General features: G+C 44.0%; 1 protein-coding gene across 1 annotated transcript in view; it reads left to right on the top strand.

Annotated features, from left to right (window-relative positions):
• Nucleotides 1–26074, top strand: part of LOC135509174 (protein MTSS 2-like) — a 41942-nt gene that overhangs the window by 10553 nt on the left and 5315 nt on the right. The window contains exons 4-8 of the mRNA XM_064929606.1: nucleotides 22808–22892; nucleotides 23014–23105; nucleotides 23223–23297; nucleotides 25164–25321; nucleotides 25736–25843. Of these exons, the coding sequence (XP_064785678.1) occupies nucleotides 22808–22892; nucleotides 23014–23105; nucleotides 23223–23297; nucleotides 25164–25321; nucleotides 25736–25843 (518 nt within the window). The remainder of the gene's footprint in view (nucleotides 1–22807; nucleotides 22893–23013; nucleotides 23106–23222; nucleotides 23298–25163; nucleotides 25322–25735; nucleotides 25844–26074) is intronic.

Here is a 26074-nt window from a genome sequence, read left to right as displayed (position 1 = left end):
CCTGTCACTGGTCTCACACCCACAAATTGAGAGAGGGAATGAGAGGAGAGCAAAGCAGGAGGAAATGAAGTACTGCTTGGAAATGGACACTGGGTATTATTGGGAAATAGTCTATTTATATCACCATAATCACTGACAGGAAAAGTCTCCTGCATCTCTCTCTCCTTTCTTTCTCTTTCTCTGTCTCTCTCACAATGTATCTCCACCCAGCTCTCTCTCCTTTCTCTCCCTCTCTCTCTCTGTCTTTCTCTGTCTCTCTATCTCTATGCATCTCCACCTAACTCTCTCCTTTCTCACCATCTATCTCTCTGTCTTTCTCTCTCTCTATGCATCTCCACCTAACTCTCTCTCCTTTCTCCCTCTATCTCTCTGTCTTTCTCTGTCTCTGTCTCTCTATGCATCTCCACCCAACTCTCTCCTTTCTCTCCATCTATCTCTCTGTCTCTCTCTCTTTCTGCAGCTTGGTCTGGGTTCAAGTCTGGGCCGTGTGCCATGTTTTGAAACTTTATGTGCACATTTGGTCACCTACAAACAAGCAAGATTTCTGGCTCTCACAGACCTGTAACTTCTTCTTTAAGAGGCTCCGCTGTCTTCCACTCGTTATCTGTATTAATGGCACCTGTTTGAACTTGTTATCAGTATAAAAGACACCTGTCCACAACCTCAAACAGTCACACTCCAAACTCCACTATGGCCAAGACCAAAGAGCTGTCAAAGAACACCATAAACAAAATTGTAGACCTGCACCAGGCTGGGAAGACTGAATCTGCAATAGGTAAGCAGCTTGGTTTGAAGAAATCAACTGTGGGAGCAATTATTAGGAAATGGAAGACATGCAAGACCACTGATAATCTCCCTCGATCTGGGGCTCCACGCAAGATCTCACCCCGTGGGGTCAAAATGATCACAAGAACGGTGAGCAAAAATCCCAGAACCACACGGGGGGACCTAGTGAATGACCTGCAGAGAGCTGGGACCAAAGTAACAAAACCTACCGTCAGTAACACACTACGCCACTAGGGACTCAAATCCTGCAGTACCAGACGTGTCCCCCTGCTTAAGCCAGTACATGTCCGGGCCGTCTGAAGTTTGCTAAAGAGCATTTGGATGATCCAGAAGATTGGGAGAATGTCATATGGTCAGATGAAACCAAAATATAACTTTTTGGTAAAAACTCAACTCGTCGTGTTTGGAGGACAAAGGATGCTGAGTTGCATCCAAAGAACACCATACCTACTGTGAAGCATGGGGGTGGAAACATCATGCTTTGGGGCTGTTTTTCTGTAAAGGGACCAGGACGACTGATCCGTGTAAAGGAAAGAATGAATGGGGCCATGTATCGTGAGATTTTGAGTGAAAACCTCCTTCCATCAGCAAGGGCATTGAAGATGAAACGTGGCTGGGTCTTTCAGCATGACAATGATCCAAAACACACCGCCCGGGCAACGAAGGAGTGGCTTCATAAGAAGCATTTCAAGGTCCAGGAGTGGCCTACCCAGTCTCCAGATCTCAACCCCATAGAAAATCTTTGGAGGGAGTTGAAAGTCCGTGTTGCCCAGCAACATCCCCAAAACATCACTGCTCTAGAGGAGATCTGCATGGAGGAATGGGCCAAAATACCAGCAACAGTGTGTGAAAACCTTGTGAAGACTTACAGAAAACGTTTGACCTCTGTCATTGCCAACAAAGGGTATAATAACAAAGTATTGAGATAACCTTTTGTTATTGACCAAATACTTATTTTCCACCATAATTTGCAAATAAATTCATTAAAAGTCCTACAATGTGATTTTCTGGATTTTTTTTCCTCATTTTGTCTGTCATTGTTGAAGTGTACCTATGATGAAAATTACAGGCTTCTCTCATCTTTTTAAGTGGGAGAACTTGCACAATTGGTGGCTGACTAAATACTTTTTTTGCCCCACTGTACCTCTGTGTACAGTGGTTAGTGTGGATAAGTAAAGTTAGCCTGGATTTTAGAGTGGGTGAATTAGTCCTCCATATTTTGATCAAGGTGAGCGGGGCATTCACATTGGGGAGAAATTGAGTTACTATAGGTCCCCAATTCTGCCATATTTGGATGAGAGAAGGTGAGTTCTCCATATATGGGTGAGTGAGGGAGAATGGGGAAGTTAGTACAGACAGTGAATGAGGGTGGATGGGTTGGAATTTCCAAAGCTCTCTGGAGGGAGGGAGGGGCGTACAGTTAATCCTCTTATAGCTCCAACACACATAACAGAGTGGGTTTCCTCTCTTCAGATTAACAGAAGCAGATCCCATAGCTTTAACATACACACTACAGTCTGCTGATCACTGTCATGGGAGGTGTGTGTTCATATACACAGTACTGAAGCTAAGTGTACTGTATGCTAGATCTAAACACACACACTCACAGATACTCTTTTCAGATTAATTCACATACACAATTGTCTAGTCAATCAATATACGCAGATCAGCATATGCTCTCTCCCTCCCTTTTCTCTTTCTCTCTCTCTCGTTCTCTCTGTCTCTCCTAGTAGATCAGTGTGTCAGTGAGGCAGTAATCCTGCTTGGCCGCTGTGCTTCTCTGGGTTGGCAGATGGCACTGATATCCTTGCCCGGCATCTGGACAACCTGAAGATTACTGTCAGCTTTACCATCATAGCAGTGGAGCTATTGTTTAAAAAAACAGTGGGCCCTTGTGATATGGGGATATGAGTCTAGTTTTAATGGGGAGATGTGGATTTAGGAGTGTGTACTAGCCTGGTTCCAGATCTTTTCATGCTGTCTTGTCAACTCCTATGGTCATTGTTGGCCAGACAGCACAAACAGATCTGGGACCAGGCTAGGAATGTACTCTATATAGCCAAGACACAATCTGTGTTGTGTATAGGCTATGTTATATGATGTATGTGTCGACTGGAATATGTACGGGACCGGATTATTCAGATGTGGACATTGTGTGCAGGGTATTTGTTGTTGAATACATGGTTATTGCGTGATGCTCTTCACCATCGCAGGCTATTCCTACTGATTGTATTGTATTGCTCTTGAGTCTTGAATGAACACCATCGTTACAGCGGTCTGTCCGTCCGTCTGTGTCCGCCTGCCGGTCTGTCATGGCTGTGGTGGCTCTGAGTTCCCATGTGCTTTCAGAAGCATTAACCTCAAGGCCTGTGCTAACCTGCGGTCGCCTCCTAAACCCCAAAATGAACCATTCCAATTATTATTATTACTACAGAGAACGGGAGGAATGGAGGGAAGGGGAGAATAATACTATAGAAGGAGAAGAAAAAAAGTCTCTCTTGGCTCTGTGTAAGGAACACTCTGCAGGCGAATACCGAGCAAAGAAGACAAACATGAGAGTTGAGGAGAACACTGTGTTCAGCTTTATCCTGTAAGGACCGGGTGGAGGGGAGCAAGGGATAGCAGGAGAGGGAAAACAAATGGGAGAGAAAGAGGGACTGAGAAAAGAATGCAATCTAAGGCAATGAGGGAAGAGAGTGAGTGAAGGAATAAAGATACGGCTTGGATCATGGAGTTAAGAGCGTGTTTCTCAACCGGTTTAGCAGGACTCTTTGGAGATCCCTTAAAGGGATACTTTGGGATTTTGACAAGAACCATTTCTAAGAACCATCTACTTCCCCAGAGGCAGATGGACTTGTGGATACAATTTCTATGTCTCTGCGTCCAGTATGAAGGAAGTTAGAGGTAGTTTTGCAAACTAGCGTTAACGTAATGTTTGGAAAATCTATGGTAACAGCTGGCATGCTTCCTGTTGCCATCAGAAGAGGCTGGTGGGAGGAGCTATAGGACAGGAATGGCTGGAATGGAATTAATGGAACGGAGCCGGGCATGGTTTCCATATGTTTGATACCACTTATTTCATTTCAGGCATTACAATGAGCCTGTCCTCCTATAGCTCCTCCCACCAGCCTCCACTGGTTACCATAGACTGCCAGTCTTTGCGCTAACGCTAGTTAGCAATTGCGCTTAAGCTTGTTAGCATCTTCCTTCAAACTGGATGCTGAGATATAAAAATGGCAGATAAAGGGCTTCATTGCCAAATTCCCAAATAATCCTTTTTCAGAGGTGGAGGCAGACACATCTTCATGGGTGATATCTACAGTATTACCCAATCTGCTCACAGTGAAATGGACCTTGAAAACAAGACAATGGAGGAAGGGTACATGGATGGAGCACAGAGAGTGGTACTGGAAGGCTACTTGTTGTTCGAGACTAGAGTGAGGAACCTTTTAATGGTCAACTAGAACGATACGTAAGACAGACATCAGTTTCTCAAAAAGATTATGGAAAACAATGAGAGTCTATAATATTATACACACTGGTGGATCGCATCTGATTGTGATCCAGTGACTGTAGACTGTGGTGGGTCCCTCCAGCATCACTCCCTTAGGTCAGGGTGTCCCTGACGGTCAGCTCTATGGCAACGCTCCGTGCTCTGGAAAAACAGTCTGGGGAATAGGCCTATACATCTCCTCTGTCTCCCTCTCTCTTTTGTCACTTTTTCACTCTCTTATTTTCTTTCTTTCTTTTTCTTTCCTTCTCTCTCTCTTTCTATCTTCCTCTGTCTCGTAAAACGTGGTGTTTTTCTCCTGCGTAGCTCCCTGATGAAAAGCACATCTGGAGAAAAGAGAGACAGACACAGACAGGATTATTTTTAGCAACACTTATGTCCCAAGGCAGGAAGCTCCTTCAGCAGTAAATATCTCTACCTCCTCCTCTTCCTCCTCCTGTCCATCATCCTAATACAGTCCAGAGGGTGTTATTGACTGCATAGTCCACACCACACTGGAGGTTGTGGAATCTGTTGGTTGTGAAACTGTATAGTCTGTTAATAACTTATGGGCCATAACCTGGGCCATAAGGTGGCCTGAGTCTCACAAAGACAGACAGGCTGGCAGGCAGACAGACGGATAGATAGACACACGTGCACACACACACACATTCATTGAAAAACCTGGCATCCATGGCTGCACCTGCAGTGGACCAGTTCCGTTGTCCCCTTATCCCATCACTCGTCAGCCCATCCTCGGTCTATTGCCTCTTTTATCTTCTTCTCCTCCCCATCTTCTTTCATCTATTCAATGACCTCCGCTGTGTCTCTGCCAGCTTGCTCTCTGAACCTCTTAAAAAAGGGGCGAGAGTGGGTAAAGGGAAGAGCTTGTGTTCAAATCAGTCTGATTATCGCCAGCGGTCACTGCTTGGCAAAGGTGCCAACGTGAGGTGTAACAACGTAATCCTTTGGAGTTTGTGCTGGAAGAAACTTATCTTTTGCACTAGAATATTTCCATAGCTAACTAGCTGGATTAGATTCATATTTCTTACATTTATTTATTTATTTATTTATTTTCACCTTTATTTAACCAGGTAGGCCAGCAATTTACAACTGCGACCTGGCCAAGATAAAGCAAAGCAGTGTGACACAAACAACAACACAGAGTTACACATAAACAAAGGTACAGTCAATAACACAATATAAAAAAATCTATGTACAGTGTGTGCAAATGTAGAAGAGTAGGGAGGTAGGTAATAAACAGGCCATAGAGGCAAAATAATTACAGTTTAGCATTAACACTGGAGTGATGGACGTGCAAGTGATGATGTGCAAGTAGAGATACTGGGGTGCAAAAGAGCAAGAGATTCAGTAATAATATGGGGGTGAGGTATTATTTAAAGATTGGCTGTGTACAGGTACAGTGATCGGTAAGCTGCTCTAACAGCTGATGCTTAAAGTTAGAAAGGGAGATATAAGACTCCAGCTTCAGTGATTTGGTGGGTCAGAGAATCACCAGCAGCAAGAGCGACATCATTGATATATACAGAGAAAAGAGTCGGCCCGAGAATTGAACCCTGTGGCACCCCCATAGAGACTGCCAGAGGTCCGGACAACAGGCCCCCCGATTTGACACACTGAACTCTATCTAAGAAGTAGTTGGTGAACCAGGCGAGGCAGTCATTTGAGAAGCCAAGGCTATTGATCCTGCCTATAAGAGTGCGGTGATTGACAGAGTTGAAAGCTTGGCCAGGTCGATGAAGACGGCTGCACAGTACTGTCTTTTATCAATGGCGGTTAGGATATCGTTTAGGACCTTAAGCGTGGCTGAGGTGCACCCATGACCAGCTCGGGAACCAGATTGCATAGTGGAGAAGGTACGGTGGGATTCTAAAAGGTTGGGGATCTGTTTGTTAACTTGACTTTCGAAGATTTTAGAAAGGAAGGGCAGGATGGCTATAGGTCTATAACAGCTCAGGTCTAGAATGTCTCCCCCTTTCAAGAGGGGAATGACCGCGGCAGCGTTCCAGTCTTTGGGGATCTCAGGCGATACGAAAGAGAGATTGAACAGGTTAGTAATAGGGGTTGCAACAATTTCGGCGGGTACTTTTAGAAAGAGATGGTCCAGCTTGTCTAGCCCAGATCATTTGTAGGGATGCAGATTTTTTAGCTCTTTCAGAACATGAGCTGTCTGGATTTGGGTGAAAGAGAAGCAGGGGGCTTGGGCAAGTTTCTACAGGGGATGCTGAGATGTTGGCCAAGGTAGGGGTAGCTAGGTGTAAAGCATGGCCAGCCTTAGAAAAATGTTTATTGAAATTATCGGTGGTGACAATGTTTCCTATCCTCAGTGCAGTGGGCAGCTGGGAGGTGGGTGCTCTTATTCTCCATGGACTTTACAGTGTCCCCAAATCTTTTGGAATTGCAACAGCATGCACATTTCTGTTTGAAAAAACTAGCCTTAGCTTTCCTAACTGACTGATTATATTGGTTCCTGACTTCCCTGAAAAGTTGCATATCGCAGGGGCTATTTGATGCTAATGCAGAACGCCACAGGATGTTTTTGTGCTGGTCAAGGGCAGTCATGTCTGGAGTGAACCAAGGGCTATATCTGTTCTTAGTTCTACATTTTGTGAATGGGGCATGCTTATTTAAGATGGAGAGGAAAGCACTAAAGCCTGTTGTGGATGTTGATCCCCATTTGGGAACTTTCCCTAACACCCTCAGCTGGAATGTGGCGCATGGAACGCAAAAAATATTCTTAAAAATATTTAACCTCCACACATTAACAAGTCCAATAGCTTAAATGAAAGATAAACACCTTGTTTATCTACCCAGCAAGTCAGATTTCTAAAAACATTTACGGCGAAAACATAGCACATATTTATGTCAAACCACCACCGAAGACACAGCTAATTTGCATAGCCAAGTTGAACAAAATATGCAATCAACAAACGCAGGATTAAAAGAAAAATAAATCACTAACCTTTTGAAATCTTCATCAGATGACAGTAATATAACATGTTACACAGTACATTTATGTTTTTTTCAATAATATGCTATATATATCCATAAATCTCTGTTTACAATTACGCATTGTTCAAAAAATGCTACTCAAATGTCCGGAGAAATGACGATAGCTCCGGCAGATAACATCAGATAACAAGCAATACACATCATAAACTTTAACTAAATATGCATGTTCTACATATATATAGAAAGATACACTTCTTCTAAATGCAATCGCTGTGTTACATTTATTTTTAACGTTACAGAATTCGTTCACTAGGCTATAATATGAGTCGGCACTCAGAAATTAGCATGATGGCTCCTCTATCTTGGAGTCCACAGAAACCCAAATTTAACACACAAATATTCCCTTACCTTTGCTGTTCTTCCATCAGAAGACCTGGAAGGAATTATACTCACCAAAAACATTGTTTAGTTGTGAAGTCTGTGTCTTTCGGTTATCAAACACGGCATATTTCGGTTGAAATGCAGCCAGAAGTCAAGTGGATGCGCACCAAAACGTCAAATTTACATATTATATGTCGACTAACCTTGTCAAACTATGTTCATAACCAAGCTTTAGCATGTTATAAAGGTGCACAACAATTCTCAGGACGAACAGAAACACACGAGTCGTTTAATCAGTCTTGGAAGAGAGAGATCACCGGAGGAGAGCACGCATGAATGTGACCGAAAGGTTTCGGGCGCCAAAACTCTCGTGAGCGCGCTATTCTCACAATGAGAAGCCCCATTGAAAGCAGACATCGCGCTGAAGACATAGAAACTGTTCCCAGGTCTGTAGGCGCTTGGGAAGGGTGGGGGCGATGACGTCAAAGTTGGGCCAACTTTTATGATGACAAGAGAGAGTTTGGGAGAATGACTGCCCTGAGAGTTCTGCTTTACATACAGACATAATTTCAACGGTTTTAGAAACTTTAGAGTGTTTTCTATTCAATAATATTTTTTATATGCATATATTAGCAATTTTTGAAAGATTTTTTTCTGTTTAATATGGGCACGCAGTTACTCCAAAGGGGGCAGCAGACAGCCCTATCTTTAACAGGAGCATCCAGGCATCCTCTACCGACGGGATGAGGACAATGGCCTTCCAGGATACCTGGGCCAGGTCGATTAGATAGGCCTGCTTGCTGAAGTTTTTTAGGGATCGTTTGACAGTGATGAGGGGTGGTTGTTTGACGACGGAACCATTACGCAAGCAGGCAATGACGCAATGATCACTGAGATCCTGGTTGAAGACAGCAGAGGTGTATTTAAAGGGCAAGTTGGTCAGGATGATATCTAAGAGGGTGCCCATGGTTACGGATTTAGGGTTGTTCCTGGTAGGTTCCTTGATAATTTGTGTGATATTGAGGGCATCTAGCTTAGATTGTAGGATGGCCGGGGTGTTAAGCATGTCCCAGTTTAGGTCACCTAATAGTACGAGCTCTGAAGATAGATGGGGGGCAATCAATTCAGATAAGGTGTCCAGGGCACAGCTTGGGGCTGAAGGTGGTCTGTAAAAATCAAATCAAATCTAATTTTATTTGTCACATACACATGGTTAGCAGATGTTAATGCGTGTGTAGCGAAATGCTTGTGCTTCTAGTTCCGACAATGCAGTAATTACCAACAAGTAATCTAACTAACAATTCCAAAACTACTGTCTTATACACAAGTGTAAGGGGATAAAGAATATGTACATAAAGATATATGAATGAGTGATGGTACAGAGCAGCATAGGCAAGATACAGTAGATGGTATCGAGTACAGTATATACATATGAGATGAGTATGTAAACAAAGTGGCATAGGTAAAGTGGCTAGAGATACATGTATTGCATAAAGATGCAGTAGATGATATAGAGTACAGTATATACGTATACATATGAGATGAATAATTTACATTACATTTAAGTCATTTAGCAGACGCTCTTATCCAGAGCGACTTACAATTTGGATGTAGGATATGTAAGCATTATATTAGGTAGCATTGTTTAAAGTGGCTAGTGATATATTTTACATCATTTCCCATCAATTCCCATTATTAAAGTGGCTGGAGTTGAGTCAGTGTGTTGGCAGCAGCCACTCAATGTTAGTGGTTGCTGTTTAACAGTCTGATGGCCTTGAGATAGAAGCTGTTTTTCAGTCTCTCGGTCCCAGCTTTGATGCACCTGTACTGACCTCGCCTTCTGCATGATAGCGGGGTGATCAGGCAGTGGCTCGGGTGGTTGTTGTCCTTGATGATCTTTATGGCCTTCCTGTAACATCGGGTGGTTTAGGTGTCCTGGAGGGCAGGTAGTTTGCCCCCGGTGATGCGTTGTGCAGACCTCACTACCCTCTGGAGAGCCTTACAGTTGTGGTCGGAGCAGTTGCTGTACCAGGCGGTGATACAGCCCGCCAGGATGCTCTCGATTGTGCATCTGTAGAAGTTTGTGAGTGCTTTTGGTGACAAGCCGAATTTCTTCAGCCTCCTGAGGTTGAAGAGGCGCTGCTGCGCCTTCTTCACGATGCTGTCTGTGTGAGTGGACCAATTCAGTTTGTCTGTGATGTGTATGCCGAGGAACTTAAAACTTACTACCCTCTCCACTACTGTTCCATCGATGTGGATAGGGGGGTGTTCCCTCTGCTGTTTCCTGAAGTCCACAATCATCTCCTTAGTTTTGTTGACGTTGAGTGTGAGGTCATTTTCCTGACACCACACTCCGAGGGCCCTCACCTCCTCCCTGTAGGCCGTCTCGTCGTTGTTGGTAATCAAGCCTACCACTGTTGTGTCGTCCGCAAACTCAATGATTGAGTTGGAGGCGTGCGTGGCCACGCAGTTGTGGGTGAACAGGGAGTACAGGAGAGGGCTCAGAACGCACCCTTGTGGGGCCCCAGTGTTGAGGATCAGCGGGGTGGAGATGTTGTTGCCTACCCTCACCACCTGGGGGCGGCCCGTCAGGAAGTCCAGTACCCAGTTGCACAGGGCGGGGTCGAGACCCAGGGTCTCGAGCTTGATGACGAGCTTGGAGGGTACTATTGTGTTAAATGCCGAGCTGTACTCTATGAACAGCAACGGTGACAAGCGGCAACGGTGAGAGACTTGTTTCTGGAAAGGTGAATTTTTAAAAGTAGAAGCTCGACTTGTTTGGGCACAGACATGGATAGTATGAAAGAACTTTGCAGGCTATCTCTGCAGTAGATTGCAACTCCGCCCCCTTTGGCAGTTCTATCTTGTTGGAAAATGTCATACTTAGGGATGGAAATTTCCGGATTTTTGGTGGCCTTTCTAAGCCAGGATTCAGACACTGCTAGGACATCCGGGTTGGCGGAGTGTGCTAAAGCAGTGAATAAAATAAACTTAGGGAGGAGGCGTCTAATGTTAACATGCAGGAAACCAAGGCTTTTATGGTTACAGAAGTCAACAAATGAGAGTTCCTGGGGAATGGAAGTGGAGCTAGGCGCTGCAGGGCCTGGGTTAACTTCTACATCACCGGAAGAACAGAGGAGGAATAGGATAAGGGTACGGCTGAAGGCTATAAGAACTGGTCGTCTAGTGCGTTCGGAACAGAGAGTAAAAGGAGCAGGTTTCTGGGCACAGATGAATACATTTAAGGCATAATGTACAGACAAGGGTATGGTAGGATGTGAATACAGTAGAGATAAACCTAGGCATTGATTGACGATGAGAGAGGTTTTGTCTCTAGAGACACCATTTAAACCAGGTGAGGTCACCACATGTGTGGGAGGTAGAACTAAGTCCTATTGACCAGGGTGGGAGGCTCTACAGTGAAATAAGACAGACAGTCACTAACCAGAACAGCAATGGACAAGGCATAATGACATTAGGGAGAGGCATGCACAGCTGCGTGATCATAGGGTCCAGTGAGTAGCTAAGCGAGCTGGAGACAGCTAGCGGGCCGGGGCTAGCAGAAGGGCCTTAGGGGGACGTCGCGATGGAAGAGTCAAACCCCCTCTGACAGTTACATCAGCAGACAAGTCGTGATGGATCGGCGGGGCTCCGTGTAGGCAGTAAAAGGGTCCAGGCCAATTGGCAAAATAGGTATTGTAGCCCAAGAAATTGGCTGAGGGACCTCTTCAGCTTGCTGGGAGGTGAGCGTAGCTCGGGGCTAGCTCCAGGCTAACTGGTGCTTGACTTCGGGACAGAGACGTTAGCCAGGAGTAGCCACTTGGAAAGCAGCTAGCTAGCTGCGATGATCCGGTATAAAGGTTCAGAGCTTGCGGTAGGAATCCGGAGATGTGGTAGAAAGTAAAAAAACTGTTCGATATGCTCTAGATAGGTAGCAGGCCGCGGCTAGCAGATGGGCCTTCAGGGGACGTCGTGACGGAGGAGCCTGTTGAAACCCCCTCGGGCGGATTACGTCGGCAGGCCAGTCGTGATGGATCTGCGGGGCTCTGTGTCGGCAGTTAAAGTCAGTCAGCACACTGAAAAACACTGAAAAACACTCAAGTGGTTTTAGCTAGCGGCAACTGGGCCATCGGCAACCGCAGGACTCTCCAGAGGGTGGTGCAGTCAGCCCAACGCATAACCGGGGGCATACTACCTGCCCTCCAGGACATCTACAGCACCTGGTATCACAGGAAGGCCAGGAAGATCATCAAGAATCTCAGCCACCCAAGCCACGACCTGTTCACCCCGCTACCATCTAAGCTGAGACCGAGAGACTGAAAAACAGCTATCTCCAGGCCATCAGCCTGTTTAATCGTCACCACTGACTATACTCATCCCGAGTATTGTTATTACGGTTCTCGTCCTGTGTATTGTTATTACGGGTCTCATCCCATGTATTGTTATTATGTGTCTCGTCCCGTGTATTTATTAGAGGTTTACACCTCCCTCTTTGTTTGGGTTACAGCTAGAGGTCGACCGATTAATCGGAATGGCCTATTAATTAGGGCCGATTTCATGTTTTCATAACAATCGGAAATCTGTATTTTTGGACACCGATTTGGCCATTTTTTTACACCTTTATTTATCCTTTATTTAACTAGGCAAGTCAGTTAAGAACACATTCTTATTTTCAATGACGGCCTAGGAACGGTGGGTTAACTGCCTTGTTCAGGGGCAGAATGACAGATTTTTACCTTGTCAGCTCGGGGATTCAATCTTGCAACCTTACAGTTAACTTCTTATGGCTGCAGGGGCAGTATTGAGTAGCTTGGATGAAAGATGCCTAGAGGAAACGGCCTGCTCCTCAGTTTCAGTTGCTAATATATGCATATTATTAGTAGTATTTGATAGAAAACTCTCTAAAGTTTCTAAAACTCAGGCAAAACCTGAGAACAGGAAGTGAGAAATCTGAGGTTGGTCGATTTTCAACCCAGGCCCTATTGAATTCACAGTGGGATATGGATGACGTTGCACTTCCTAGGGCTTCCACTAGATGTCAACTGTCTTTAGAAACTTGAATGAGGCTTCTGCTGTGGTGTGGACCTGAATAGGAGCTTAATGAGTCAGGTTACTGGCACAGAGCCATTTCCTGGTCACGCGCATTTCTCATGATATCGACCTGCGTTCCATTGCTTCTCTAGACACAAAGGAATTCTCCGGTTGGAACTTTATTGAAGATTTATCATAACAACACCCTATAGATTGATTCTATACTTAGTTTGAAATGTTTCTTCCAGCTGTAATATAACTTTTTAAAGTTTTTGCCCGCTGTTATGCGGGACCTGCACAAGCGTTTGGATATGTGTACCTAACGCGCTAACAAAAGTAGCTACTTGGACATAAATAATGGACATTATCGAACAAATCAAGCATTTATTGTGGAACTAGGATTCCTGGGAGTGCATTCTGATGAAGATCATCAAAGGTTAGTGATTCATTTTATCTTTATTTGTGCTTTTTGTGACTCCTCTCTTTGGCTGGAGTTTGGCTGAGTTTTTCTTTGGCTTGGTGGTGACCTAACATAATCATTTGTGGCGCTTTTGCTGTAAAGCCTATTTGAAATCGGACACTGGGGTGGGATTAACAACAAGATTATCTTTAAAACGGTATAAAATGCATGTATGTTTGAAGAATTTTAATTATGAGATTTCTGTTGTTTTGAATTTGGCGCCCTGCTCTTTCACTGGCTGTTGTCATATCATCCCGTTAACGGGATTGCAGCCCTAAGAAGTTTTAACTAGTCCAATGCTCTAACCACCTGATTACATTGCACTCCACGAGGAGACTGCCTGTTACGCGAATGCAATAAGAAGCCAAGGTAAGTTGCTAGCTAGCATTAAACTATAAATTAATCTTATAAAAACAATCAATCAATCATAATCACTAGTTAACTACACATGGTTGATGATATTACTAGTTTATCTAGCGTGTCCTGCGTTGCATATAATCGATGCAGTGCGTATTCGCGAAAAAGGACTGTCTTGCTCCAATGTGTACCTAACCATAAACATCAATGCCTTTCTTAAAATCAATGCACAAGTATATATTTTTAAACCTGCATATTTAGTTAATATTGCCTGCTAACCTGGCTTGATGCGAACTCTGTGAAGACTATTTCTTTCTAACAAAGACGGGCAACTTCGCCAAACGGGGGATGATTTAACAAAAGCGCATTTGCGAAAAAAGCACAATCGTTGCACGACTGTACCTAACCATAAACATTAATGCCTTTCTTAAAATCAATACACATAAGTATATATTTTTAAACCTACAGATTGTGCTAAAAGAAATCCAGGTTAGCAGGCAATATTAACCAGTAATTGTGTCACTTCTCTTGCTTTCATTGCACACAGAGTCCGTGTATATGCAACAGTTTGGGCCGCCTAATTTGCCAGAATTTTACGTAATTATGACATAACATTGAAAGTTATGCAGTGTAACAGGAATATTTAGACTTATGAATGCCACCCCTTAGACAAAATACGGAAGGGTTCCTTATTCCACTGAAAGAATAAACGTCTTGTTATCGAGATTATAGTTTCGGATTCGACCATATTAATAACCTAAGGCTCGTATTTCTGTGTGTTGAGTTATAATTAAGTCTATGATTTGATAGAGCAGTCTGACTGAGCGATGGTAGGCACCAGCAGGTTCGTAAGCATTCATTCAAACAGCGTGTTTTGCCAGCAGCTCGTCGCTGTGCTTCAAGCATTGAGCTGTTTATGACTTATCAAGCCTATCAACTCCCGAGATTAGGCTGATGTAACCGATGTGAAATGGCTAGCTAGTTAGCGGGGTGCGCGCTAATAGCGTTTCAAACGTCACTCGCTCTGAGACTTGGAGTGGTTGTTCCCCTTGCTCTGTAAGGGCCGCGACTTTTGTGGAGCGATGGATAACGCTGCGTCGAGGGTGGCTGTTGTCGATGTGTTCCTGGTTTGAGCCCAGGTAGGGCGGGGAGAGGGACGGAAGCTATACTGTTACACTGGCAATACTAAAGTGCCTAAGTTAAAGAATTTATAAATAAACCACAGTAGTGTTAAGACATTCCATTTACAACTACAACTGTATATGAAATACAAATCATATAGAGAGAAATTGTCCTATAATTCCTATAATAACTACAACCTAAAACTTCTTACCTGGGAATATTGAAGACTCCTGTTAAAAGGAACCACCATATGTTCTCATGTTCTGAGCAAGGAACTTAAACGTTAGCTTTCTTACATGGCACATATTGCACGTTTACTTTCTTCTCCAACACTTTGTTTTTGCATTATTTAAACCAAATTGAACATGTTTCATTTTATTTGAGACTAAATTGATTTTTATTGATGTATTATATTAAGATAAAATAAGTGTTGTTGTAATTGTCATTGTTACAAATAAAATTATAAAATAATCAGCCGATTAATCGGTATCGGCTTTTTTGGTCCTCCAATTATCGGTATCGGCGTTGAAAAATCATAATCAGAGAATATATATATATATATATATATATATATATATATATATACAGTTGAAGTCGGAAGTTTACATACACTTAGGTTGGAGTCATTAAAACTGCAATCACAAACTCAGTATTAACTTAAGGGGGCTGAATAATTTTGCATGCCCAATTTTTCAGTTTTTGATTTGTTAAAAAAGTTTGAAATATCCAATAAAAGTCGTTCCACTTCATGATTGTGTCCCACTTGTTGTTGATTCTTCACAAAAAAATATAGTTTTATATCTTTATGTTTGAAGCCTGAAATGTGGCAAAAGGTCGCAAAGTTCAAGGGGGCCAAATACTTTCGCAATGCACTGTACACACGTGTTTGTTTTGGGCTTCGTACCCGTCATGTTCATGACGTACGCTATTTTGGGTAGAGAAATAAAACAAACTATTTTGTATTCCTGTGCCTGTCTCCTATCATAATACAACGTCACAGAGACTGCTGCCCTGTGTTCATAGTCATTGAACACTGGTCACTTTAATAATGTTTGCATACTGTTTTATCCACTTCATATGTATATACTGTATTCTCGTCAAGGCCCATTCTATATACAGTGCATTCGGAAAGTTTTCAAACCCCTTCCCATTTTCAACGTTTTATTATGTTACAGCCTCATTCTGAAATTGAGAAAATATTTTTTGCCCCACATCAGTCTATACGCAATACCCCATAATGACAAAGCGAAAACAAGTTTTTAGACATTTTTGCAAATGTATGAAAAATAAAAAACAGATACCTTATTTACATAAGTATTCAGACTCTAAATTGAGCTTAGAGGCATCCTGTTTCTGTTGATCATCCTTGATATGTTAATACAAATTGATTGGAGTCCACCTGTGGTAATTTCAATAAACTGGACATGATTTGTAAAGGCACACACACAGTTGAAAGTGCATAAAAGAATGGCGCCGGAGGAGATGGCTGCCCTTTTACGGGCTCCCAAACAATTGTGCTATTGTGTGTGTTTTTTTCGTGTTATTTGTAACTTATTTTGTACATATTGTTTCTGCCACCGCCTCTTATGACCGAAAAGAGCTTCTGAATATCAGGACAGCGATTACTCACCTCAAAGACTTTTTCTTTAATGAGTCGGACGCAAAGGATTTACTTCAGACAAGGCCCAAATCCCTGTCATTTGCATTAAGAAGAGACAGAGATCTCGGGGACGTAGGTCAGGGTGCCTTGTAAGGATCTGATGGTGAGTGAGTAATCTGCCTTTTCAGTCCTATTAGCCAACGTGCAATCATTGGATAACAAAATGGTTGAGCTCCGATCAAGATTATCCTGCCAACGGGACATTAAAAACTGTTATATCATATGTTTCACTGAGTGGTGGCTGAACGATGACATGGATAACATACAGCAGGCTGGGTTTTCTGTCCATCGGCAAGATAGAACAGCTGCCTCCGTTAAGACAAGGAGTGGCGGTCTGTGTCTATTTGTTAATAACAGCTGGTGCACGAAATCTAATATTAAGGAAGTCTCCAGGTTTTCTTGCCTAAAGTAGAGTATCTCATGATAAGCTGTAGACCACACTATTTATGTTTTGCGTAGCTGTCTATTTACCACCACAAACCGATGCTGGCACGAAGACGGTACTCAACGAGCTATATAAGGCCATAAGCAAATACGAAAATGCTCATCGGCGCTCCTAGTGTCCTGGAGTTTAATGCATGGAAACTTCAATCCGTTTGACCTCATTTCTAGAAGCATGTTACATGTGCAACAAGAGGGGAAAAAAACTCTAGACCACCTTTACTCCACACACAGAGACACGTACAAAGCTCTCCCTCGCCCTCCATTTGGCAAATCTGATCATAACTATCCTCCTGATTCCTGCTTACAAGCAAAAACTAAAGCAGAAAGTACCAGTGGCTCGCTCAATAAGACAGTGGTCAGATGACACAGATGCTAAGCTATAGGACTGTTTTGCTGACACAGACTGGAATATGTTATGTGATTCTTCCGATGGCATTGAGGTATACACCACATCAGTCACTGGCTTCATCAATAAGTGCATCCATGACATCCCCAAATACAGGTGTGCCAAGCTTGTAGCGTCATACCAAAGTAGACTCGAGGCTGTAATCACTGCCAAAGGTGCTTCAACAAAGTCATGAGTAAAGGGTCTGAACACTCATGTAAATGTGATATTTCAGTTTTTAATTTTTAATAAATGAGCAGAAATGTTGTTTTTTTAACTGCTTTTGCTTTGCCATTGTGGTATTGTGTGTAAATTGATGAGAAAAAAAAGAGATTTAATCCATTTTAGAATAAGGCTGTAACATAACAAAATGTGGAAAAAGTCAAGGGGTCTGATAATTGCTACTGTACACAACTTTTCTATTCATATACTGTCAATAAGTTCTATACATACCATCAGACTCTGACATTGCTCTTTCTAATATTTCTTAATTTGTGTAATTTTTTGGGATTTGCGTGTATTGTTTTGTACTGTTATATATACTGTCCTGTTGGAGCTAGGAACATAAACATTTCACTACACCAGCAATAACATCTACAAAATATATGTATGCGACCAATAAAATTAGATTTGACACACACACACCATGTTGAAGACGATGATGGAGGCCCCTGGCTCTAGTCCTGTAGCTCCTGGTGGGGCCAGTGCGCCCCTATAAAGCCAGCCTGTTAAAGTAGTGATTCCCCTCCCCTAAGGATCACTGGGGATAATCAGGACCAGAGGTCTGGGTCTGGAATCACTCACCAGTCTATGAGCCTGGTCTGCTCAACATTACTGTACACAACCACTTTTACTATGGTGGTATACAGCTATGTAGCTAGCTGTGTGAGTATGTGCCTATACGTTCATCCACCTCCTGAGATGTGACTATTTACGATGGCAGCTGTTATTTCTTACATTTTGTTATACACAGCTGGTTTTTTGTAATGGTTATTTCCCACTTTGTCTGTGTTGAGGACATCCAGAATGGCAATTCCCTTCAATGTGCATTGCATTGGATGGATCCATTTTAGACAGGCGTTAGTGAGGTGGAGAGTTTGAGGTTATCCCAGTGTCTGCTCCAGCCAGGCCTGTAGTGTGGGCTATTTTGGTGGCTGTGGGACTCCAAGGCGTGGAGCCTAGAGCGTGTCCGCTCAGGGCCAGGTCTCCAGTATGTCGGAAGCCTGCTGTACAGGACCCCTCCAGGATGTAGTTGTCAGCTGATCCCTTCTGGGGGGGAAGGGGAAGCTGGCAGGTGTGGATGGGAATGAGGGACTGGGTTAGGATGGAGAGGGGATGTGTGTGTGTGTGGCTGACAGTGACATTGGGAAGGTCTGTTATAGAGATAAAAGGTCCATTACTTCCTTCCTTTCTCCATTCACCTCCTCCTTCTTCGTTCCTCCTCCTGCCAAATCACCCTCTTTAGAGCTGATCTGCAGCTGTGGATGCCTCCTGTAGTGAAAAGACGTTGTGGAAAGAGGAACACTGAGAAAGTGTGTGTGTGTCCTGTGTATGTGTCCCTGTGTGTGTGTCCTGTGTGTGTGTGTGTGTCTCTCTGTGTACATTTCCATGTGCAATACTTAAATGTATACAAGTTTATGCTTAAGAATTTTCTCTGTCAGGGTTTCTTAAACCTTTTCAGCTGAATTCCCAACTGAGAAATGTACTGCCCTCCCGTGACCCAAATCGATCTCCACCTCCCAAACTGTAAGAATAAATAGTGTGTGATTATAGATGATTATATATACAGTTGAAGTCGGAAGTTTACATACACCTTAGCCAAATACATTTAGACTCAGTTTTTCACAATTCTGACATTTAATCCAAGTAAAAATTCCCTGTTTTAGGTCAGTTAGTATAACCACTTTATTTTAAGAATGTGAAATGTCAGAATAATAGTAGAGAGAGATTTATTTCAGCTTTTATTTCTTTAATCTCATTCCCAGTGGGTCAGACGTTTACATACACTCAATTAGCATTTGTTAGCATTGCCTTTAAATTGTTTAACTTGGGTCAAAAGTTTATGGTAGCCTTCCACAAGCTTCCCATAATAAGTTGGGTGAATTGTGGCCCATTTCTCCTGATAGAGCTGGTGTAACTGAGTCAGGTTTGTAGGCATCCTTGCTCGCACACGCTTTTTCAGTTCTGCCCACAAATTTTCTATGGGACGGAGGTCAGGGCTTTGTGATGGCCAGTCCAATACCTTGACTTTGTTGTCTTTAAGCCATTTTGTCACAACTTTGGAAGTATGATTGGGGTCATTGTCCATTTGGAAGACCCATTTGCGACCAAGCATTAACTGACTGATGTCTTGAGATGTTGTTTCATTATATCCACATAATTTTCCTTCCTTATGATGCCATCTATTTCGTGAAGTGCACCAGTCCCTCCTGAAGCAAAGCACCCCCACAACATGATGCTGCCACCCCCGTGCTTCATGGTTGGGATGGTGTTCCTCGGCTTGCAAACCTCCCCCTTTTTCCTCCTAACGTAACGATGGTCATTATGGCCAAACAGTTCTACTTTTTGTTTCATCAGACCAGAGGATATTTCTCCAAAATGTGCGCTTTTTGTCCTCATGTGCAGTTGCAAACTGTAGTCTGGCTTTTTTATGGCGGTTTTGAAGCAGTGGTTCCTTGCTAAGCGGCCTTTCAGGTTATGTCGATACAGGACTCATTTTTACTGTGGATATAGATACTTTTGTACCTGTTTCCTCCAGCATCTTCACAAGGTCCTTTGCTGTTGTTCTTGGATTGATTTGCACTTTTTGCACCAAAGTACGTTCATCTCCAGGAGACAAAATGTGTCTCCTTCCTGAGTGGTATGACGGCTGTGTGGTCCCATGGTGTTTATACTTGCGTACTATTGTTTGTACAGATGAACATGGTACCTTCAGGCGTTTGGAAATTGCCCCCAAGTATGAACCAGACTCGTGGTGGTCTACATTTTTTTTCTGAGGTCTTGGCTGATTTCTTTTGATTTTCCCATGATGTCAAGCAAAGAGGCACTGAGTTTGAAGGTCGGCCTTGAAATACATCCACAGATACACCTCCAATTGACTCAAATTATGTCAATTAGCCTATCAGAAACTTCTGAAGCCATGACATAATTTTCTGGAATTTTCCAAGCTGTTTAAAGGCACAGTCAACTTAGTGTATGTAAAGTTTTGACCCACTGGAATTGTGATACAGTGAATTATAAGTGAAATAATTTGTCTGTAAACAATTGTTGGAAAAATTACTTGTGTCATGCACAAAGTAGATGTCCTAACCGACTTGCCAAAACTATAGTTTGTTAACAAGACATTTGTGGAGTGGTTGAAAAATTAGTTTTAATGACTCCTTGTCAACTTTGACTTCAACTGTATGTGTGTGATACAGGCATATTCACATTGATTTGAAGGCCAAACATCCTTTAAATAATTATCAAATTCATCAAGTGTTGTAAAGAGACTAGACAGAATGGGGAGGTGAGTCCAATCCATAGTTTCACAAGAATTGGCGATAATGGTGAATGCAAATACACAGGTAGTTATGTTACAAATCAGCACCGCTTTCAGGAGAGATAAATACAGATAGGTGTTTGTAAGCGCCTCACATGGCCCCTGTTCCCTATATCAATTCCTCTGCTGTCCCAGTGGGTGAGATTCAGCTGGCTAACCTCTGACCTCTCACCTTTACCCCTTTCAGTCACCACTTCTGTCACCTGGGAAGGAAAAAGCGAAATCACAACACGACTAAACTCCCCCCACATATCATCCCATCCACACATGATTGTCAGTGGATACATCCATGGATCCCCCAAAGCCATCCAGCATCTGGTTGGAAACCCCTGATGCCTTTGGGAGATGGAGGTCTGTGAGGTGGAAGGCTTTTCATGTAGTCCCAGGAGCACTGAAGCCAATAGTTAGGGGAATGTGTTGTGAAACATTCTTTGTCTTATGATGAGTTTGTTTCAGCAAGGATTTAGTATAGTCTCTGGTTATACAAATGGAATAGATTACTCTTCATTGTTTGCAACCATCTTCAGTATTCCTCAGTCAGATAATGTTTGATTTGACCCAGTTATATCAGCAGTTGTACTCTTTTTTTTCTTTTTCTTTTACCTCTAATTGCCTTTTCAGAACTACTGAACTGAGCCGAGCTGTAATGCTCTGGCCTGGCTATATATCCACCATTGTTCCTGGAGCCATTACAGTTCAGGTTGGCACAGTAGTTTTAAACGGGTTTAACTGTGTGCAGGCCCAGGGCTGGTAGGTTGATCCTTTCTCATGGACTGACAGGTTCAAGCCGGTCTCTCCTCGCTCCCCTGTAAGAATGGTGTTTACGAAACACAGAGAGAACAGGAAAGGCAGAGCAGGCTGGGGAAGAATAGAGGGATATCCCCTTACAGGGTTCCCTCCTTTTTCCTTCAGGATAGAGGGCTGAGAAGTTGGGAAGGGCGGGGGGGGGGGGGGGTTGTTATGTAAATCACTTCACCTGTCTACACAAACAAGACTCATACAAACATATGCCTGCACATACACAATTCAAACTTCATCAGAGGTAGTCCTCGTCTGGCTGATTGTTTGTGTGTGTGTGTGTGCGTTCATGCATTTGTGTGTGTGCCTGCCTGCCTACCTGGGTGTGTGTGTGATGATGTGAGACCCTCCCGACCATCCCCCGATCATCCCTCTGTGGATCAGTGCATTAGAACAGGGTCAATACTGTCAGATATTACTGCAGTACCCTGAGAAAAAACCCAGGATGCAGCCTGCAGCCGCTGGAACCTGCAGCCACTGGAGCCTGCAGCCGCTGGAGCCTGCAGCCGGTGGAGCCTGCAGCCGGTGGAGCCTGCAGCCACTGGAACCTGCAGCCGCTGGAGCCTGCAGCCGCTGGTGCCTGCAGCCACTGGAACCTGCAGCCGCTGGAGCCTGCAGCCGCTGGAGCCTGCAGCCGGTGGAGCCTGCAGCCGGTGGAGCCTGCAGCAGCTGGAACCTGGAGCCTGCAGCCGCTGGTGCCTGCAGCAGCTGGAACCTGCAGCCGGTGGAGCCTGAAGCCACTGGAGCCTGCAGCCACTGGAGCCTGCAGCCGGTGGAGCCTGCAGCCGGTGGAGCCTGCAGCCGGTGGAGCCTGCAGCCGGTGGAGCCTGCAGCCACTGGAGCCTGCAGCCACTGGAACCTGCAGCCACTGGAACCTGCAGCCGGTGGAGCCTGCAGCCGGTGGAGCCTGCAGCCACTGGAGCCTGCAGCCACTGGAGCCTGCAGCCACTGGAACCTGCAGCCACTGGAACCTGCAGCCGGTGGAGCCTGCAGCCACTGGAGCCTGCAGCCACTGGAGCCTGCAGCCGGTGGAGCCTGCAGCTTGGGGCCAGCCTGGGCTTAACACCCCAGCAACTCAGACAAGCTGTTATTTACTAGGTTGTGGGGTGGGGTGACTTAATCACCGAATGCAATTCAATTGCATTGGTGTAGTTGGTGTCCAGACCAGGGTAGTAGATGCAAAATTATGTTGAGGATGAATGGGCTGCAGCCTATAGATGTTGGATTGATTACTTTTGACATATTCCTCAAAGATTTTCGTTGGAGAAAAGAACTGCAAAAGCTGAGCTGACTAGGGTCCCTTGTTGTAATATGCAATGCCTCCCCACAGTGGTTGTGTAAACCCATACTAATAGAACCAGTCTTTTTCCTCTCTCCAGGTGGCACCAGGGACATTGGTTCAGCTCTGACCAGGATGTGCATGAGACACCGCAGCATTGAGACTAAATTACGCAACTTCACCAAGTATGTACTCCATGTACAACCTTGCCTAATTGCTCTCCCTACATCTCTGTGCATTGCTAATGGTGCTACAAGTCATACAAGTCCTGTCCTTACTCTCCCTCTTCTTTCCTCTCCTTTCCAGTACTCTTATGGAAGGCCTAGTCACTCCTCTCCAGGACAGGATAGAGGAATGGAAGAAGACCGCTAACCTGCTAGACAAAGACCACGCCAAAGGTGAGGGACAGAACAACCCCGCCGTTATGGGGTCAAAGCTTAAGAACTTTGTGACAAATGTAAGTCATAACTCCATTAAATGTCAACTCCAGAGTCAATTGTCCCTCTCCTCCTCAGAATACAAGCGGTCTCGTCAGGAGATAAAGAGGAAGTCCTCAGACACTATCAAGCTCCAAAAGAAAGCCAGGAAAGGTAACATCTAACTGCACCCTATAGCATGATCTGATTGGCTTCTTCTAGAAACTAATGGCTACTGAATAGCGACTGTCCAAAACAGACTGTAGACTTAGAGGATAGAGGATGTTGATAGTGCTGCTAGTTACCATCACCTAACTGGGAGATTGCACCACCTAGTGCCCTGGATGTGAAATTCATTGTCATGGGCTTCCAATGAGGGGTAATTCAGAAATGTGTTATTCAAAAAGTTTGGAGAGTTTTTGAGGAGTCAACAAATATAAGGTTTATGTTTACAACAGCAAGTCCTGCTTTTATCTATTTCCATGCTTACAACGATGACAGTGCCAACTCTTATATTGAGCTTTTTGTCTCTGCTCCCCCCCAACTTTCCTCTTTCCACCCATCCTACCTATCTGTCTACTCCTCTGCCCCCTCGCTGGCCTATTCCCCTGATGTAGAGCTTTTAGGTATGTGTGCTGTTCTCATGTTCTCATATGCATTGCATGAGGCTTTTCCTGATAATGTTCTAGTTGTTGTCCGGTGTGCGTCTGTGTGAATGTGTGTGCATCATCACGTCATTATGTGTGACCATCTTACCCGTAGTGGTGTGTCTGTCTGATACTGGTGTCTCCTCATATTCCTCCCTCACTGTTATTGTCCCTCCTCCTCTTCATACCCCTCTTAGTCGTCATGTCACCATGTTTCATAAGGCTGACTCATACATGGCAGCTGAATATTTCATCACATTGTTGTATTTTCCTGTGCTTGTTAATAATTTTCATTTCAGGACCTCCATCCATATCAAGTGGTTGTTGCTGATCTCATTTAGGACTCACATGGTCTCACACAGTTGAAGTCGGAAGTCTACATAGACCTTTGCCAAATACATTTAAACTCAGTTTTTCACAGTTTTCCTGACATTCAATCCTAGTAAAAATTCCCTGTTTTAGGTCAGTTAAGATCACCACTTTATTTTAAAATGTCAGAATAATAGTAGAGATAATTATTTCTTTCAGCTTTTATTTCTTTCATCACATTTCCAGTGGGTCAGAAGCTTCCCACAATAAGTTGGGTGAATTTTGGCCCATTCCTCCTGACAGAGCTGGTGGAACTGAGTCAGGCTCGCACACACTTTTTCAGTTCTGCCCCCAAATTTTCTATGGGATTGAGGTCAAGGCTTTGTGATGCCCACTCTAATACCTTGACTTTGTTGTCCTTGATCCATTTTCCCACAACTTTGGAAGTATGATTGGGGTCATTGTCCATTTGTGACCAAGCTTTAACTTCCTGATTGATGTCTTGAGATGTTGCTTCAATCCAAATAATTTTCCTTCCTCATGAAGCCATCTATTTTGTGAAGTGCACCAGTCCCTCCTGCAGCAAAGCACCCCCACAACATGATGCTGCCACCTTTGTGCTTCACGGTTGGGATGGTGTTTTTCGGCTTGTAATCGTTCCCCCTTTTCCTCCAAACATAACAATGGTCATTATGGTCAAACAGTTCTATTTTTAATTTTAATTTTTGTTTCATCAGACCAGAGGACTCCAACCTAAGTGTATGTAAACCTCAGACTTCAACTGTATGTGCTGTAGTTTCGTCCTATTCTCACTGACACATTGTTTCATTTCACTGTAGTGTTGTGTTTTAATGGCGGTCAAACTTAGTAGAGTGTTATAATCACCAGTCTTTCTCTTCCCCCTCCCCTCTCATTTCATCCTCATACTCTATCCATCTTACCCAATGCCCCTCATTGGCACCCTGTTCCCCTTCACTCACTATTGACCCCTCCCTCTGCTATCCCCTGACCCTCTCTCTTCTACCTCTTCTCGTATTCCCTCCTCTATCTCCTCTTCTCTCTTTACCCCCCTACCCCTCCTCAGGCCGGGGGAACCTGCGTCCCCAGCTGGACAGTGCCATGCAGGACGTCAGTGACCTCTACCTGCTGATGGGTGAGACAGAGAAGCAGGCGGTGCGCCGGGCCCTCCTGGAGGAGAGGGGGCGCTACTGTTCCTTCATCAACCTTCTGCAGCCTGTGGTGGTGAGCATAGATCGAGGATCAGATTACCCTCCCCATATCTGAACCTTAACCAGTATGTGGAAAAAACTTGCCTGACTAGATTATATGGTGATGAGGGAGGAGGGCTGCTGAGATACCAGGGGTGGGCTCTGGGGAGAAGTTGCCTTGTTTTTAGGTACAGATTTAGAATCTGTTTACCTTCCCGACATCGTACCATTAACCATTATATGGAAAAAGTTGACGGAATATAGGTTAGTGTCAGTGGAAACTGCATCCTATTATAGGGTTGTTTAGTGGGCTTCATCTGTGTAGAACATACAGGGATGTGTTTCAGCTTTCATGTTAGTTATTTCAGTTTGTCACAGTTATTTCAGCTAATCTATTTTGTCTTTGACTGTGTGTTGCTGAGTAGAACGTCTTGTTGTTGATCCTCAGAATGGAGAGATAGTCATGCTGGGAGAGATCACTCACCTGCAGGCCATTGTTGATGACCTCACAGTGCTGACTGAAGACCCGCACAAACTGCCCCCGGCTAGTGAGCAGGTACGTACAGTACTCTCCAAAATACCTGAACCCAAAACACACTCCTGTCCATACACATGTACTCATCATGCAAGCACACATGCTCAACGAGTAGCAAACACAGATAACCAGCGGCAATTAACACACATACACACAGAAACCCTGGAGTTATTCAATCAACTTGAGGTCAAATAGGTAATACGATATTCAGATTTAACTCTGATTTTTACACAAGCCTCCCATTGACACCAA

This window comes from Oncorhynchus masou, chromosome 22 (genome assembly GCF_036934945.1).
Source record: "Oncorhynchus masou masou isolate Uvic2021 chromosome 22, UVic_Omas_1.1, whole genome shotgun sequence".
Classification (NCBI taxonomy): Eukaryota; Metazoa; Chordata; class Actinopteri; order Salmoniformes; family Salmonidae; genus Oncorhynchus; species Oncorhynchus masou.
This window is presented reverse-complemented; position numbering and strand designations above follow the sequence as displayed.